The following is a 14,068-nucleotide window of genomic DNA, read 5'->3' as shown; positions in this document are numbered from 1 at the left end:
GCTCACTTATCGCATTTCGCCCTAAACGCCTCCATAACAGTTAAATGAAAAATCGGTAGTTTTAGGAGGCTTATCTGTGAATCGGTAGGAATACAGATCGGTATTTCTGGTCACTCTGAGTGCGAATGCGTTTGTTTACTCGTCCAGCGGTTTTGTGCCGCTTGTTGGCCGGTTGTCCTGTGAATCGTTCCTGTAAAAACATGTCCAAAATCCTTAAAGAATGTGTGATAAAGCCCCTGTCGCCCGAATATCTACCGATACGTATCAACACGGAGCAAACGATGGTAGGCCGCAGCCCGGAAACACAAATACAGGATGAGCTTTGTTCGCGAAAGCAAGGTAGGCCAGAGATGGAAGCGCCGGACACGGTCCATGGTGTGTGCGGTATTATAAACCTTCTCTGCTAATTCTCACAGTTTGCCTGAAAGCGAATCTGGAACAAGGATACGTGTTGGTAAAATCGCTTGGCTTGAACCCGTCCGTGCTGAATGGCAAGGAGCTGAAGCGGAACATCGGCTACGAGGCGGTACACGGGGACATACTGGAACTGGTGCCCGGCATGTACAAGTACGTGTTTGACTTCATATACGAGCCTAGCACCAGCGAGGAAGAAAAAGGTCCCCAGACAAGCAAAAAAAGCAGCAGTGCATCCAGTTCGGGAAACAGAAGCGGTTCGAGCCGGACCAATGTCAGCAGCACCAGCAATGGAAAGCGTTCACGCGAAGAAAGTTCACCGAAGGAGGAAACGGAGCTCGTGCCAAAGGTGGAAAAGACATCGAAACGATCCAGTTCCGGAAAGAGAAGCAGCCCGAGCCGGTCCAATGCCAGCAACTCGAGCAGCGAAAAGCGTTCGCGTGAGGAAAGCTCCCCGAAACGATCCAAACAAGCAGCCAGTCCGGTTCCGGTGGAAAAGCGAAAGCCCTCGCTAGCACCCACGACCGAAGGAAGGTGGGAAGCGTCAGACGATAAGCTGCTACACATCTTCACCAGTGCCGGCGTGATGGCGTCGGAAAAGGTGGCCGCCTACGATATGGACGGCACGCTGATAAAAACCAAATCCGGCAACGTGTTCCCGAAATCGATCGACGACTGGCAGATCGCGTTCGCGGAGGTGCCGGCCAAGCTGAAGTCGCTGCACCGCAACGGCTACAAGCTGGTCATCTTCACCAACCAGGCCGGCATCGGGAAGGGCAAGGTGCGCATCGAGGACTTTCGACAGAAGATCGAATCGCTCGTGCGGAAGCTGGGCGTCCCGATGCAGGTGTTCATTTCGACCGGCTCAGGCAAGTACCGGAAGCCCCGGACGGGCATGTGGCAAACGCTGTGCGACAGGCAGCAGAAGGACGACGGTGTGCAGATCGATCGAGCCCGCAGCTTCTACGTCGGCGATGCCGCCGGTCGGCCCGAGCTGAAGAAGCCCGTCAAGCGCAAGAAAGATCACTCATCGGCCGACCGGCTGCTCGCACTGAACGTGGGCATTCGCTTTCTGACGCCCGAGGAACACTTTCAGAACCTGCCCGAGATGCCGTGGACCAAGCCGGAGTTTGATCCGCGCGAGGCGTGCCGGCTGGCGGTGACCGAGCCGCTCCTAGTGCCGGCCGGTGCATCGTTGACCGGGTCGGGGCAGGAGGTGATCGTGATGGTGGGATTTCCGGGCTCGGGCAAGAGCCACTTCGTGAGGGAGCATCTCGCGCCGAAGGGATACGACATTGTGAACCGGGATACGCTTGGCTCGTGGCAGAAGTGCGTGGTGCAGATGGAGCTGTCGCTGCGGCAGGGCAAAAGTGTGGCGGTGGACAACCTCAGCCCGGACGTGGAAAGCCGCAAGCGGTACGTGCTGGTGGCGAACCGTGCCAAGGTCCCGGTGCGCTGCTTCCTGATGGATGTCGGCTACAAGCACGCACGTCACAACAACGAGTTTCGGGAGATGACGGACCGGTCGCACTCCACCATCTCGGAGCTGGTTTTTAATTCGTACAAGTAAGGCCTGGGCTTGGGGCCGGAGCAAATGTATGCGTAGTTATTAACTTACCCTTTGGTTTTATGCTCCCTTTTTAGATCCAAATTTCAAGAGCCGACCGTTGCGGAAGGCTTCACGGAAATCGTCAAGGTGAAGTTTGTGCCGAAGTTTGCCTCAAAGAGCCACGAAGATCTGTACCGGATGTTTTTGCTGGAAAAGTAGACAGTAGCGCATGGTTTTACCTTTTCGATAGCAGTTTACGTTTGTACCTTTTTACACAATTCGACCATCACACCCTAAATGATACGGCAGCCGGTTTTAGGAGGATAATTCGAATGTATTTGCATAATTGAATGGATGAAAGAACACAGTTAAATAAAACAATAAGTTCGCCGAAAGTTTAAACAAAGGGCTGTACATTCTTTTCCAATACGGATAGTGTGGCGATGATCACTAGATGCCGAAGACATGATTGTCCCTGCTTCGGACGTTACGTCCTCTAGCGTTTCATTTCAACGCACTGCCATCGCGTCAAAATACGTAGTCAAGCGTAGCAGGCTGGAAGCTCACCCGTATCAGAGCAGATAATATTTCCTAGATAAAGTGAACGAAATCCGCGGTTTAAAATAGGGGACAAGTGCGCTTGCAATCAGTATTCCTCAATCGTGTGGTGCAAGAGTAGTTAAAACGGCTTTCCACTCAACCCTCGGAGCCAGTTGTCTGGAATATGGGTAATATATAATGTAATTTACAAAGCTTATGTCCACCTAAATATACCATAGTGCATCGATCAGCTGATCATCGTCATCATCAAACTGTCATCAGTTATTAGTAAACAATTCGACCGGTAGAATGCCGTGGTGAAAGTGTAAAATATTAGTTATTTTATATAAACGCTAATCTTCTGCAGATGTTAAGGGAGCAAAGCTACAAACAACGGAATCATCTGAGGAAAGAAACTTCTTAGCTAAAGCAGAATTGAAAACGTTTGCAGAGGAAACCACATTGAGGTGAGTCATCTCTCTATTTGTGTTTCACTGCCTAAATCTTATGTGTGCTGGGATATTGCATTCCAAACTCATTTCCAAAAAAGTTGAAGCCATATTTTTATTTTTCATTTTAGAGCAAAATGAGTGAAGAAGCTCTTCCCAATGCACCGCGAAGGGAGCTGTTAAAAGAGGCAGACTTGTTAGCGCAAGTAAGTAGCGGTAAAGGAAGATCTTCCCGTCACGGCGATTCCTACCAGCTGGGAATGGGGTTGGTGGTGACATTGCGTGCGTTCCGGATGCATCAACTGGACAGGACATTTACGTTCGTGATCGCCATGGAGGATCCGGCCGGGAAAGATTTCGATGACATCATGTACCATTACTCATCGGACCCGGCACTTTCCTCTGGCACTGTCAGCATACAGGCAAAGCATAAGCAAAGCGATGGCGATGACGGTAAACAAGGAGTGCTTACGGAAGATTTGCTGCACGCTCGATGGGACAGTAAGCCCAAGCCACCGTTCTCGATTGCGAAATACTTCATCTCGTTTCTGGAGGTGGATCAGAACCTGGGTACAACAACGCGATCGTATGTATTATGCACCAATTACGTGCTGCATAAAAGCTTAAAAGGACAGTTTATCGAGAGGGAACAACAGTCGGATGAAGATATGCTGCAGTTCTGCTATGATGTTGGGGCAACCTGCTACCAGATTAATCCAGAGCATGAAAACAAAACATTAGAGGATCAACTGATCAACAGCGCTCTAGCCAAGCTTGGAAAGTTGATGGCAAACGATGTGTTTCATAGAAAAGAGATTATATGCAAAGATTCACTGTACTATACCTTCGCTGGGTTCATTAACAAATGTGTGGATCGTTGTGATGCAAACGCAACTGGATTCAAGTTTAACGAAGTCTACTTCAATGCGGCACCAAACACACACATAGGAATATTTCGTACAGAGTTTGCGAAGGAGTGCCAAAGGTTAATGAAGGATGGCAAATTAAAAATAAGAGAAATTTTGAAAACAGCTTTAATAAGGATCGATCAAAGCTCATTGACTGCAGCGCTTTCTAAGGAAGAAAGTTTAGAACAGTTAATTTCAAAGTTTTACCAATCGTTCATGCTCGTTTGCCAAACGCCAAACGAAGAGGAACTGATGAGCAAAGCAAAAGACCTGCTACCAAAGTGGTGCAGCGCGGAGCTGGTTTTAGATAAGCTGCATACGTTGCTGTTCAATGCAATGAAGAGTGCGACACCGGATCCGATTAGTTTGACATTTCTGCAAGAAAAGTTCCGAGAAGTTGATCCCAACGTAAATTTTACGCTTTTAAAATGTAGATCAAAAGAGTATTTAGACTCGATGCAGCAGAAATATCCTTTTATTCAAATAGACCGGGATCGATTAGAACGCTCGAAGCTGAACAGTTTCATTGCTAGCGAGAATTCTGGTGGTATTTATGAGTTTAAATGCGCGCTCAATTTGGATGTGAGCTCTCTGATTGTAGGGCAGACGTTATTATTACATCGGTATGAGACACTGTTCATTGATAGTGCCATGCACCAGGATAAAAAGGAACTGTTGAATATTCTGGACGATCTGATGTCTTATCTGAAGGATGTCAATCATCCCACCATCAAGTTGATAACGTTTTGGGGAAAACTGGAGGCAGAAAATCTATGCGAAATCAAGAAACTGTGTGAAAACTATCATCAGAAAGTAGTGATTGTAGAACAGATTCTAGATAGCGTAGAACATGACAATCTTTCGATGGATGAGCTCACAGGCGAAGCAAAGGAACAGCTGTTCCATGATCATGAAAATCAAATCATTTTTGGTACAGTCACACCGCTGACCAGCATTATACACGAAAAAGATGATTTGAGCTATTTGTTGAACGTGTTAGAGGTATTGAATCAGCCTGAAAAGATGGCTAGATACGATTCAATCGAACACAATTATGAGCAAATGAAACCTTGGTACATTCATCGCCAATTCGTATCATTGGGAACTCCGCCAGAGGAAGAGAACATCACACGAAATGGCAACGTAACCTATAGTGCAAATTCGTTTGGGCAGCAAGCAGAAGTTCATTTTGCAGAAATGGTTCATTATCTTCATGATTATGATAAGGACACTATGTCAGATGTAAAGAAGACTCTAGCGTTGAGCGAAGAAACACAAGATCCTCCTGGTTGCCGGGATGACGAAAATGATGGGAAAGTGTACATTTTCCTAAACGATGCTGGAGCGGGCAAGACCAGCTACTTCACCTGGCTGGCCTGGCGCTTGTCAACATACGATCGGTCGCTGTATGTAATCAAGCTGATGGCATTGGAATATTCGACAGATTTCGAACGTTTGGCAGAATGCGGAGTAGATCATTGGAACGACACACAGATCGTGAGGCTTCTGTATCGTTTCATTCACCTGGCGCTGTTTGTTCCGAGCGTCTGCAGGCGTACGATCGAAGAGACGGATGTCCACAGAGCTGAGGCCGTTCGATGTGCGGAACTGATCAGCCTGTCAAATGGACGAATAGTACTCGACGAGACAAAGACAAAAGATCTGACAGCGATGCAACTGATCGAGCTACGGTTGTTTCGGGAGAAGTTTAATCAAAACCAGCTCGTACTGATCCTGGATGGGTTCGATGAAATCGCCCCTTACTACAAGGATGTGGTGATGAAATGTTTCGCTTGGTTTGCGCGTTTCGAGAGAATCCGTAGCGTGTATCTTTCGAGCCGGCCGTATGATTTCGAAAACGATCTTAAGAATGCCTTTCAGAATTGTAAAATGAATCGTCTGAAGATGTTATCTCGGAAAAATGTTATACATGTTCTGCACAAGTATCTTTCGCTGCACATAGAAGATTACAGGGACTGTGAAAAGGATCAACGAGTGAATTTCCTCACTATACTGTATGTTATTATAACAGATGGTTTGAAAGATTCTGTTTCCGTTCCACTCTTGTTAGACATGGTACTTCTTACTTTACGGCCTACGATCCGGAAACACGTGAATTTCAAGTCCTGCAGAGCATCAAACCGTCTTTTGGGGATTGCCAAATTGGACAAGTTACAGCTGATGGAGCAATTCGTTGCTAGGAAGTTGGAAATTTTTAACACCGACAAGTCCGGAATGACCAACTCATCTGCCAAGACAGCTGTTGCTAAGAAAAAGGAAGAGCAAGAGAACAAACGCATTAAACAACGTCACGCATTGCTAGCCATGTACGCTCTGTTCAATAGTGAAGATAGGGCAAAGCTGCTGTCCGGTCGCGAACAAGCCCAAGCCATCGAGTTGCTAGAGGAAGCGATGCAGGGCGAAGAGAAAACGGGCATCATTTCAGGAGTAAGAGACGGTATACCTCAGTTTGTGCATCGCATGTTTGCAGAATATTTTGTAGCGTGCTGGCTATATCAAAACATGGCCCGGTTCAAGCAGGAAAGCGTATTCAAGTCTCAAACCATCTGGGCACAGCCGATGAAGCAAGTGCGAGAGTTTTTCAATCGAATGATACTGCAGAAAAGCGAAGGATGTGATCTACACCGAGCTGTGGTGGATGGGTCCTATGATTTGAGTCAAAACATTGTGAAGAGAAAGCTTTCCTCCCTGACTGTGAAGGATAGTGTTGGCCGATTGGCGTTACACGTAGATTCCAGCAATGGGATAATCTATAATGATCGCTTTCTAAAGATAATTCCATGTGAAATAATCAATCAGAGAGATGAACTGTTCTGTTGGAATGCCTTGGATTATGCATTTGTCTGCAACAATAATATTGCAATAGGCAATCTTCTTAAGTGTAGCGTGCAGCTGAATGTGGAGATTTTATTGGATCAGCTGTTTTCCAATGATGATACAGATACTTTGATTATGCAGGGCATCACTTACGCCTGGTCTTTGCAGGGTTGTTCAAAAGTCGAAATCGCCGATGAAATACTCAGTCGTGTCGTAGAACGTCTGCTAAACGAACGAATGCTAGATATTTACACTGCGCGTACGAAATTAAACTCGTTGTCGGTTTTAGAATTTTGCGCCAAATTTAACTTTGATCGTTTTTTCCATCAGCTTGTCGCACAGGTTGGTGCACCTCTGATGCAGAACATGGCCGCTGGTCTGGGCGATCGTTTATTCCAGATAGCTTTCGAGCAAACGGCTCACAAGTTTATTAAATATCTTATTGAACAGTGCAAACTTCCCTTGCCATCGATAAACGATATGCGTGGCTTAATCGATGGTGTCAAAAAGGCAATACAAAACGGCGATGTGGAGCTGTTTAAAATTCTTTTCCGGCAGCTGTGTCTGCAACGAGAAATAATCTGTACGGCTGAAAACGACCTCATCGATGATATTGACAAAAAGATCTTTGAACCATTCGAAGTAGAAATTGGTTTAAAAAATGAATGCTGTGTATATCACTCCGGAAACGTTAAGCTCACAGTACCGGAATATTCATTTTCGGACGAAAACGTGGAAGACTACTTAATAGAAGTTTTGGTAACTACAGCAGTACATGTAGGAAACGTATCGATTGCTAGTTACATATTGCAAAAGACGAAAACGATCGTAACAAACAGGCTGATTGTGACGATTATGCGATTATTTCCCAAGTCACAACCTTTGTGTCACAAAAAATCCATACCAGCGTTCAGGTATTTGCTCCACAAAACAATCGATCTTCGTAGTGTTGATGTAGAGGGTCGCAATTTGTTTCACATGATCGCTCAAAACGGTTGCTGCTACATGTTGCCCTGTCTGATGGAGAAAGGGTTCGATCCGAACGAGGCTAATCCACAGAACGGCTGGAATGGTTTTCACTATCTCGTGTCCTGTTTGGATGAAGTCGGCTTACGTGTGCCTAAGACATTGGTACGCCTTCTACCGTATCATGCCAATAGCGACTGGAAAACTGCAGGCGAGGATTTGTTTAACTTTGCAATCAATAGATTGCAGTGGATTGTTGCACAGTTGCTATTTCAAACACATTGCCAGGCCCTTTTGAAGTCACGAAAACGGAGTGCGCTTTTGAGTTTGATTAAACGAATGCTGCGACAACATGAAACGGAAATTGTACTTAAGTTTTTGTTATTTGTATGGTATAATAGTAGCTGGAATGGACTATCGGAGGATGGAAATTGGCATAACATCTATGACAGCCTTCTTCGCAGGGTACCGGTTGTTTGAAGTTGCATAATCTTATAAGGTGAGGTATAGGATTGCTATTTGAAATTACTACTTAGACTACAAGTCATTGTGGCATCGCAACTAAAAGTTGTTAGTTATAGTTTTTTTTTTCGATGAATTAAATGATTATTTTAAAATAAACACTTTGTATGTTATATAAGTGTACTGTTTATTTAGTTCAAATCTTAAAAAAAAGGAAAAGGTAAGCAAAAGGTGAAGGGATCACCATTACGCCAGGTATGTAGGAAAATCAATTACAGCACTATTCCGATAAAATCACTTAGAATAAGTACTCCATCCTGTAACTACGATACGAATTTTGTAGCTTTTACAAACATTTTGCAAGCGTAGGTAGAAAAGGACAGATTTAAACTCTAGGCAACGCTTAATGTCTTATATTCTTAGATAGCAGTTTACGTTTGTACCTTTTTACACAATTCAATCATCACACCCTAAATGATATGGCAGCCAGCTATAGGAAGAGAATTCGAATATATTTGAAGAATTGAATGAACGAAGGAACGCAGTTAAATAAAACAGTAAGTTCGCCGGATGTTTAAATTTATACAAAGGTCGTACCATTTTTCCCAGTACAGATAGTGTAGCGATGACCACTAGATGGCGAAGACATAGTTCTAGTATCCCCTATCTCGCCCTCTAGTGGCATTTCAACGCACTTTCTACACGTTCAATTACGTATTATGTCAAACGTAGCAGGCTGGAAGCTCGTTCGTATCAGAGCAGATAAGTTACTTCCAAGATAAAGTGAATGGAACACGCGGCATAAAATATGTGACAAGTGTGCTAATAATCAGTGTTCCTCAATCGTGCGGTGTGTGAGGAGTTAAAAACGGCTTTTAACTCAGTTTGCCTGAAGTGCAAGACGTGTATGATGTGCTGTGGTACGGCGATCGTTTGCAGGACTCTGGTTTCGGTAAGTTTTTCTGAACAATCCCGAAGAGCATTCATTTTACAATAGCTTTCACATGAACTGGGGCGATGGAAAAGAAGTTGTACCAACGCTAACACCATTTTAACGTTCTCTCAGGAATTAAGGCTGAAACAGATGAGTGATATTATACACGCTCTACTTCAGTAACGTCAGAAGTATGGAACGAGTTTACACTAACAATGACGGTGGTCTTCCACCGGGGGGTTCCACTCCATCGTTCGCTGCTGTTCAGTTTGTCCTGAACACAGACAAAGGACGATCCACCCTTCATGGCAGCTCGTACCATCTTCGACTCGGAATGGTTATCATCCTCAGGGCCTTTAAAATGCACCGGCAGGACAGCGGGTTCGGCTTTACGATGGCAATGGAGGTTCCTGCCGCCGGAAAGTTTGACGACATTATGTACCATTATCGCTCGTCGGTCCGACAGGCCTCCGGGACCTTGTTCATACAGGCGAAACATAGACAAATTGCAGATAGTGAGGACAGTCCGTCTCAAAAAACCACAATGAAGCATCGGGAAGCAACGCAAAGCAAGAATATGGCACTAACAGAGGATGTTTTCTTTGAAACGTGGGACTCCAACGCATCATTTTCGATTCCGATGTATTTTATGTCATTTCTCGAAGTCGATCAACACCTTCCAGAGGACGCTCGGTACGTGCTCTGTACGAATGCTGCCCTTGATAAGAGCATCGAAAGCTTCTTTACGACAAACCAGCAAGAGGACACCGTTTTGTTACAGCTGTGCGACGACATAGGAGCCACGTGTTATCAGTTTGATCGCGATATACCGTTCCCAAATCTGGCTGATACGCTCAGAGACTCGTGTCTAGCTAAATTGGGAAAGCTTATCGCGCTGCACATGATGAAAGACGTTCTGATCAAGTTCAATGACGCGCCATTGGAAAAGGAACAGGACGAATCATCTGAAATCGCATACACGATCAAGGAAGATGACGAGCCTGCAGATCCATCCACCCCAGTCGGAAAGCTTCTGACTGCGTTCAAAAGAGAATACGACATGATGATAGAGAAAAGTAAGCAAAAGAAGGATGTAACACGCCAATTAAAAATCAGGCTTGATAGAAACTCGTTCGCCAATGCTCTTAGCGCAGGTGATTCAGAATGGAGCGCAAAGTTCAATGTGAAATTGCACAGGTTTTACGAAAAATTTGTGCTCGTATGTAACTCCTTGAACGAAGAAAAGCTACGTACACAAGCTATGACGCTTTTGCCGGAGTGGTGCAATGCCGAACATGGCACGGTGCTGGACAAGTTACAGGTATTACTGTTTGAGGCAATGAAGAGTACGAAAACTGTCCCGGTCGACTTGAAGTTTGTGAGGGAGAAGTTTATGGAAATAGAGCTCAAGCCGAGCATCTCGCTTGTGAAAAGTAGATCCAACGAATATTTGACCGGCTGGATTAGGGAACATCCTCACATAAAAATAGATCCAGATCGTTTAAGGCGCTCTGAGCTGAATAGTTTTATTGCTAGCAAGAATGCTGGAGGAATGTATGAGTTCAAGTGCTCTCTCAGTATGGATGTGAGCTCTCTTATTGTAGAGCAGACGCTATCATTACATCAGTATGAGACACTGTTCATTGACAGTGCTTTATACCTTGAGAAAAAGGAAATGTTAAATATGCTGCATGACGTATTGTCTTACCTGCGGGATGTAGATCATCCAACTATAAAGGTGATAACAATTCGAGGGAGATTTGAGCAAGAAAATCTATGCGAAATCAAGAATCTATCTGAACGTTACCATCAGAAAGTAGTGATTGTAATGGAGACGGGAATCGCTGAAAACTTTGAACATGAGAATCAAATAAACTTAGGAACAGTTTTATCATACAGTTCGAAAATTTCAAACATAGTACTCGAAAATCTCTCTAAGAACAATAAGAAACTGTCCGACTACAACGATCTGAAAGTAGAAAGGTTTACTATGCATGATCTTACAGGCGAAGCAAAGGAACAGCTGTTCCATGATCATGAAAATCAAATCATCTTTGGTACAGTCACACCGCTGACCAGCATTATACACGAAAAAGATGATTTGAGCTTTTTGTTGAACGTGTTAGAGGTATTGAATCAGCCTGAAAAGATGGCTAGATACGATTCAATCGAACACAATTATGAGCAAATTAAACCTTGGTACATTCACCGCCAATTCGTATCATTTGGAACTCCGCCAGAGAAGGAGAACATCATACGAAATGACAACGTAACGTATAGTGCAAATCCGTTTGAGCAGCAAGCAGAAGTTCCTTTTGCAGACCTGGCTAAATATGTTCTTCATAATGATAAGGACACTATGTCAGATGTAAAGAAGACTCTAGCGTTGAGCGAAGAAACACAAGAACCTCCTGGTTGCCGGGATGGCGAAAATGATGGGAAAGTGTACATTTTCCTAAACGAAGCTGGGGAGGGCAAGACCACCTACTTTACCTGGCTGGCCTGGCGTTTGTCAACGTACGATCGGTCGCTGTATGTAATCAAGCTGATCGCATTGGAATATTCGACAGATTTCGAACGTTTGGAAGAATGCAGAGTAGACCATTGGAACGACACACAGATCGTGAGGCTTCTGTATCGTTTCATTCACCTGGCGCTGTTTGTTCCGAGCGTCTGCAGGCGTACGATCGAAGAGACGGATGTCCACAGAGCTGAGGCCGATCGATGTGCGGAACTGATCAGCCTGCCAAATGGACGAATAGTGCTCGACGAGACAAAGACAAAAGATCTGACAGCGATGCAACTGATCGAGCTACGGTTGTTTCGGGAGAAGTTTAATCAAAACCAGCTCGTACTGATCCTGGATGGGTTCGATAAGATCGCCCCTTACTACAAGGATGTGGTGATGAAGTGTTTCGCTCGTTTCGCTCAGCTAGATGGTTTACGAAACCTGTACATATCCAGCCGTCGGTATGAATTTGTAGAAGCATTTCAGCAAACATTTGGCGACTTCAGTTTGTTCCAGTTGACGAAATATTCCAAGCATGACAAGATATTATCTCTTTACAAATTTCTCCTCTCTAATTACAGTGATTACATTCGTTGCGATTGGGATGATAGGGGGCACTTACTCACTGTACTTTATGTAATTGTTGACGATGCTCTGGCCGATCTGGCAACTGTACCCCTTTGGCTACACACCGGGCTGGTTATGCTACTACCTTTAACAATGAAGTTTGTAAATTTCGATTCCAAATCGATCTCGAAACGTATTTTTGCGCAAACAAAACTGGACGCACTGCATCTGGTGGAAGGCTTTATCGACAAACAGTTGAGCAACTACATCACAAGCAAAATGGGGACAACTAATGCCGCTGCCAGAACGGTTGCGGCGCGAAGCAATAAGGCAAGGATGCTCAAACTGCTCAAAGAGCAGCTCATGCTATTGGCCATGTACGCTATGCTAGATTGCAACGGCAGAGACCAACTGCTGTCTATTGAAGAACAGGCTGAAGCTGTGGAATTCATTGAAAAGGTAGCCGAAGGCCAAGAGTTGCTGGGCATTGTGGAAGGCGTGCGGGATGGCGTGCCTCTGTTTAGATATCGACTATTTGCTGAATATTTTGCAGCTTGTTGGTTGTTCGAAAACGAGCCATGTGTGGGTGAGGAAAGTGTTCTTCAATCGCCGTCATTTTTTACAGAATCTTTTGAGCAAGTGCAATTCTTTTACAACCAGCTTTTGGAAAGAGAACGTGAGAGCAAACGACCGACCTAGGGCGATCATGCCGGCCAAGCCAGCAAGTGTGAGTTATTTGTATTGCAAAAAGTGATCGTGTAATCGGTTTCAGGCCTATGTGATTTTTTGTGAGATTGAATCACTCTTAAGGCATTTAGGCAGATAGTATCCAGGTGGCATGTTTGGAATTTATTGGACAATATTTTCATAAAATAATTAACAAAAACGTAAGACTCGAATGGTACATGTGCAAGACAAAAATGAACCTCTCAATAGTTGAATCGCTTGTCCGATCAACGAGAAATCTAGAAATTAATAAGCCTGAAGAAAATAATTGGCGCCCAGCCAATGCCAATGACAATGCAACTGATATGCCCTTATCTGTCCAGCGAATTAGCTAAACAAAATTGTGAGAATCAAATTTGTTCGAAGAAAAGGTTACATAGAAAATCATTGCTGCCTGATAATGTAGTAAGATAAGATATCCAGATATGTAAGGTATGGATAACGATTCGAGCGCTAACATACGGTACAGTAATATATTCGACACAGTTTTGTCTACGTTTGTAAAGTGTTTGCATCAAAATCTATCTCGGTGAGTAGACCAATAAGGTAAAAATGAATGTGATAATACGGAACAGAGCAATAGGATTGTATTAGAATGTAACCGAAACCACACATTCCACCAAATCACGTTGTGCTGTGAAGCGTGAAGCCACAATCGATGACATTCGATGATATTAAATAAAACGGCGTGAAATTGTCTCAATATGTCAGGTTGCACAGGAAGGAAGATTATGTACGTGAGTGCATTGCAGATGTTCTCTTTTTAACAGGGATTCTCTATCCCTACAACCTGGAATATAAATTTACTGTCCTAGACAAATCTGAGTTCTGGCAAAAGACTAAATTCTGGTTAATCTTCAATTGCAGAACCGCTACATTGGTCTACTAGCAAAAGCGCCGACTGTCGACAAGTCCGGATGTATCTTGTTTCTCATCAAGGTCCAAAATGAACGGTAAACCCAAGCACGATGACGATCGTTCCAACGTCTCAAAAGACACGGACGTTCGACCAGTCTCATCCGATGTCGATGTTATTCGAGCCGTGTTAAATAAAACAGACAAAGGCCGATCCACTCTACATGGCGACTCTTACCATCTGCAACTGGCTGTAATAATGATTCTTCGGGCATTTAAATTTCATCGACAAAACGGAGCGTTTGATTTTACAATTGCATTGGAAGTTGCTGCGGCTGGAAAGTTCGACGA

At 44.4% G+C, this 14,068-nt stretch overlaps 4 protein-coding genes across 4 annotated transcripts; all 4 read left to right on the top strand.

Moving 5' to 3' along the window:
- The first annotated feature begins 119 nt into the window (after positions 1 to 119).
- On the top strand, positions 120 to 2,365 carry LOC120902640 (uncharacterized protein F21D5.5). The gene is made up of 3 exons (XM_040311535.1): positions 120 to 339; positions 417 to 1,980; positions 2,059 to 2,365. Exons 1-3 carry the CDS (start codon positions 126 to 128, stop codon positions 2,180 to 2,182), a joined length of 1,902 nt encoding a protein of 633 aa, XP_040167469.1. The 5' UTR covers positions 120 to 125; the 3' UTR covers positions 2,183 to 2,365.
- Positions 2,366 to 2,590: 225 nt separating this feature from the next.
- On the top strand, positions 2,591 to 8,280 carry LOC120902639. Its single transcript, XM_040311533.1, has 3 exons — positions 2,591 to 2,691; positions 2,871 to 2,970; positions 3,084 to 8,280. Exon 3 carries the CDS (start codon positions 3,090 to 3,092, stop codon positions 8,142 to 8,144), a length of 5,055 nt encoding a protein of 1,684 aa, XP_040167467.1. The 5' UTR covers positions 2,591 to 2,691; positions 2,871 to 2,970; positions 3,084 to 3,089; the 3' UTR covers positions 8,145 to 8,280.
- A 614-nt stretch (positions 8,281 to 8,894) lies between these two features.
- On the top strand, positions 8,895 to 10,247 carry LOC120901246. The gene is made up of 3 exons (XM_040308947.1): positions 8,895 to 9,078; positions 9,193 to 10,136; positions 10,210 to 10,247. Exons 2-3 carry the CDS (start codon positions 9,254 to 9,256, stop codon positions 10,245 to 10,247), a joined length of 921 nt encoding a protein of 306 aa, XP_040164881.1. The 5' UTR covers positions 8,895 to 9,078; positions 9,193 to 9,253.
- Positions 10,003 to 12,950, top strand: LOC120904321. The gene is made up of 2 exons (XM_040314235.1): positions 10,003 to 10,136; positions 10,210 to 12,950. The coding sequence occupies exon 2, from the start codon at positions 10,322 to 10,324 to the stop codon at positions 12,833 to 12,835; it is 2,514 nt and encodes an 837-aa protein (XP_040170169.1). The 5' UTR covers positions 10,003 to 10,136; positions 10,210 to 10,321; the 3' UTR covers positions 12,836 to 12,950.
- The last annotated feature ends 1,118 nt before the right edge of the window (positions 12,951 to 14,068 follow it).

The sequence above is a fragment of the Anopheles arabiensis genome, chromosome 3 (genome assembly GCF_016920715.1).
Source record: "Anopheles arabiensis isolate DONGOLA chromosome 3, AaraD3, whole genome shotgun sequence".
Lineage (NCBI taxonomy): Eukaryota > Metazoa > Arthropoda > Insecta > Diptera > Culicidae > Anopheles > Anopheles arabiensis.
Note: the sequence above shows the minus strand (reverse complement) of the source record. Positions and strands in the feature narration are given on the sequence as shown.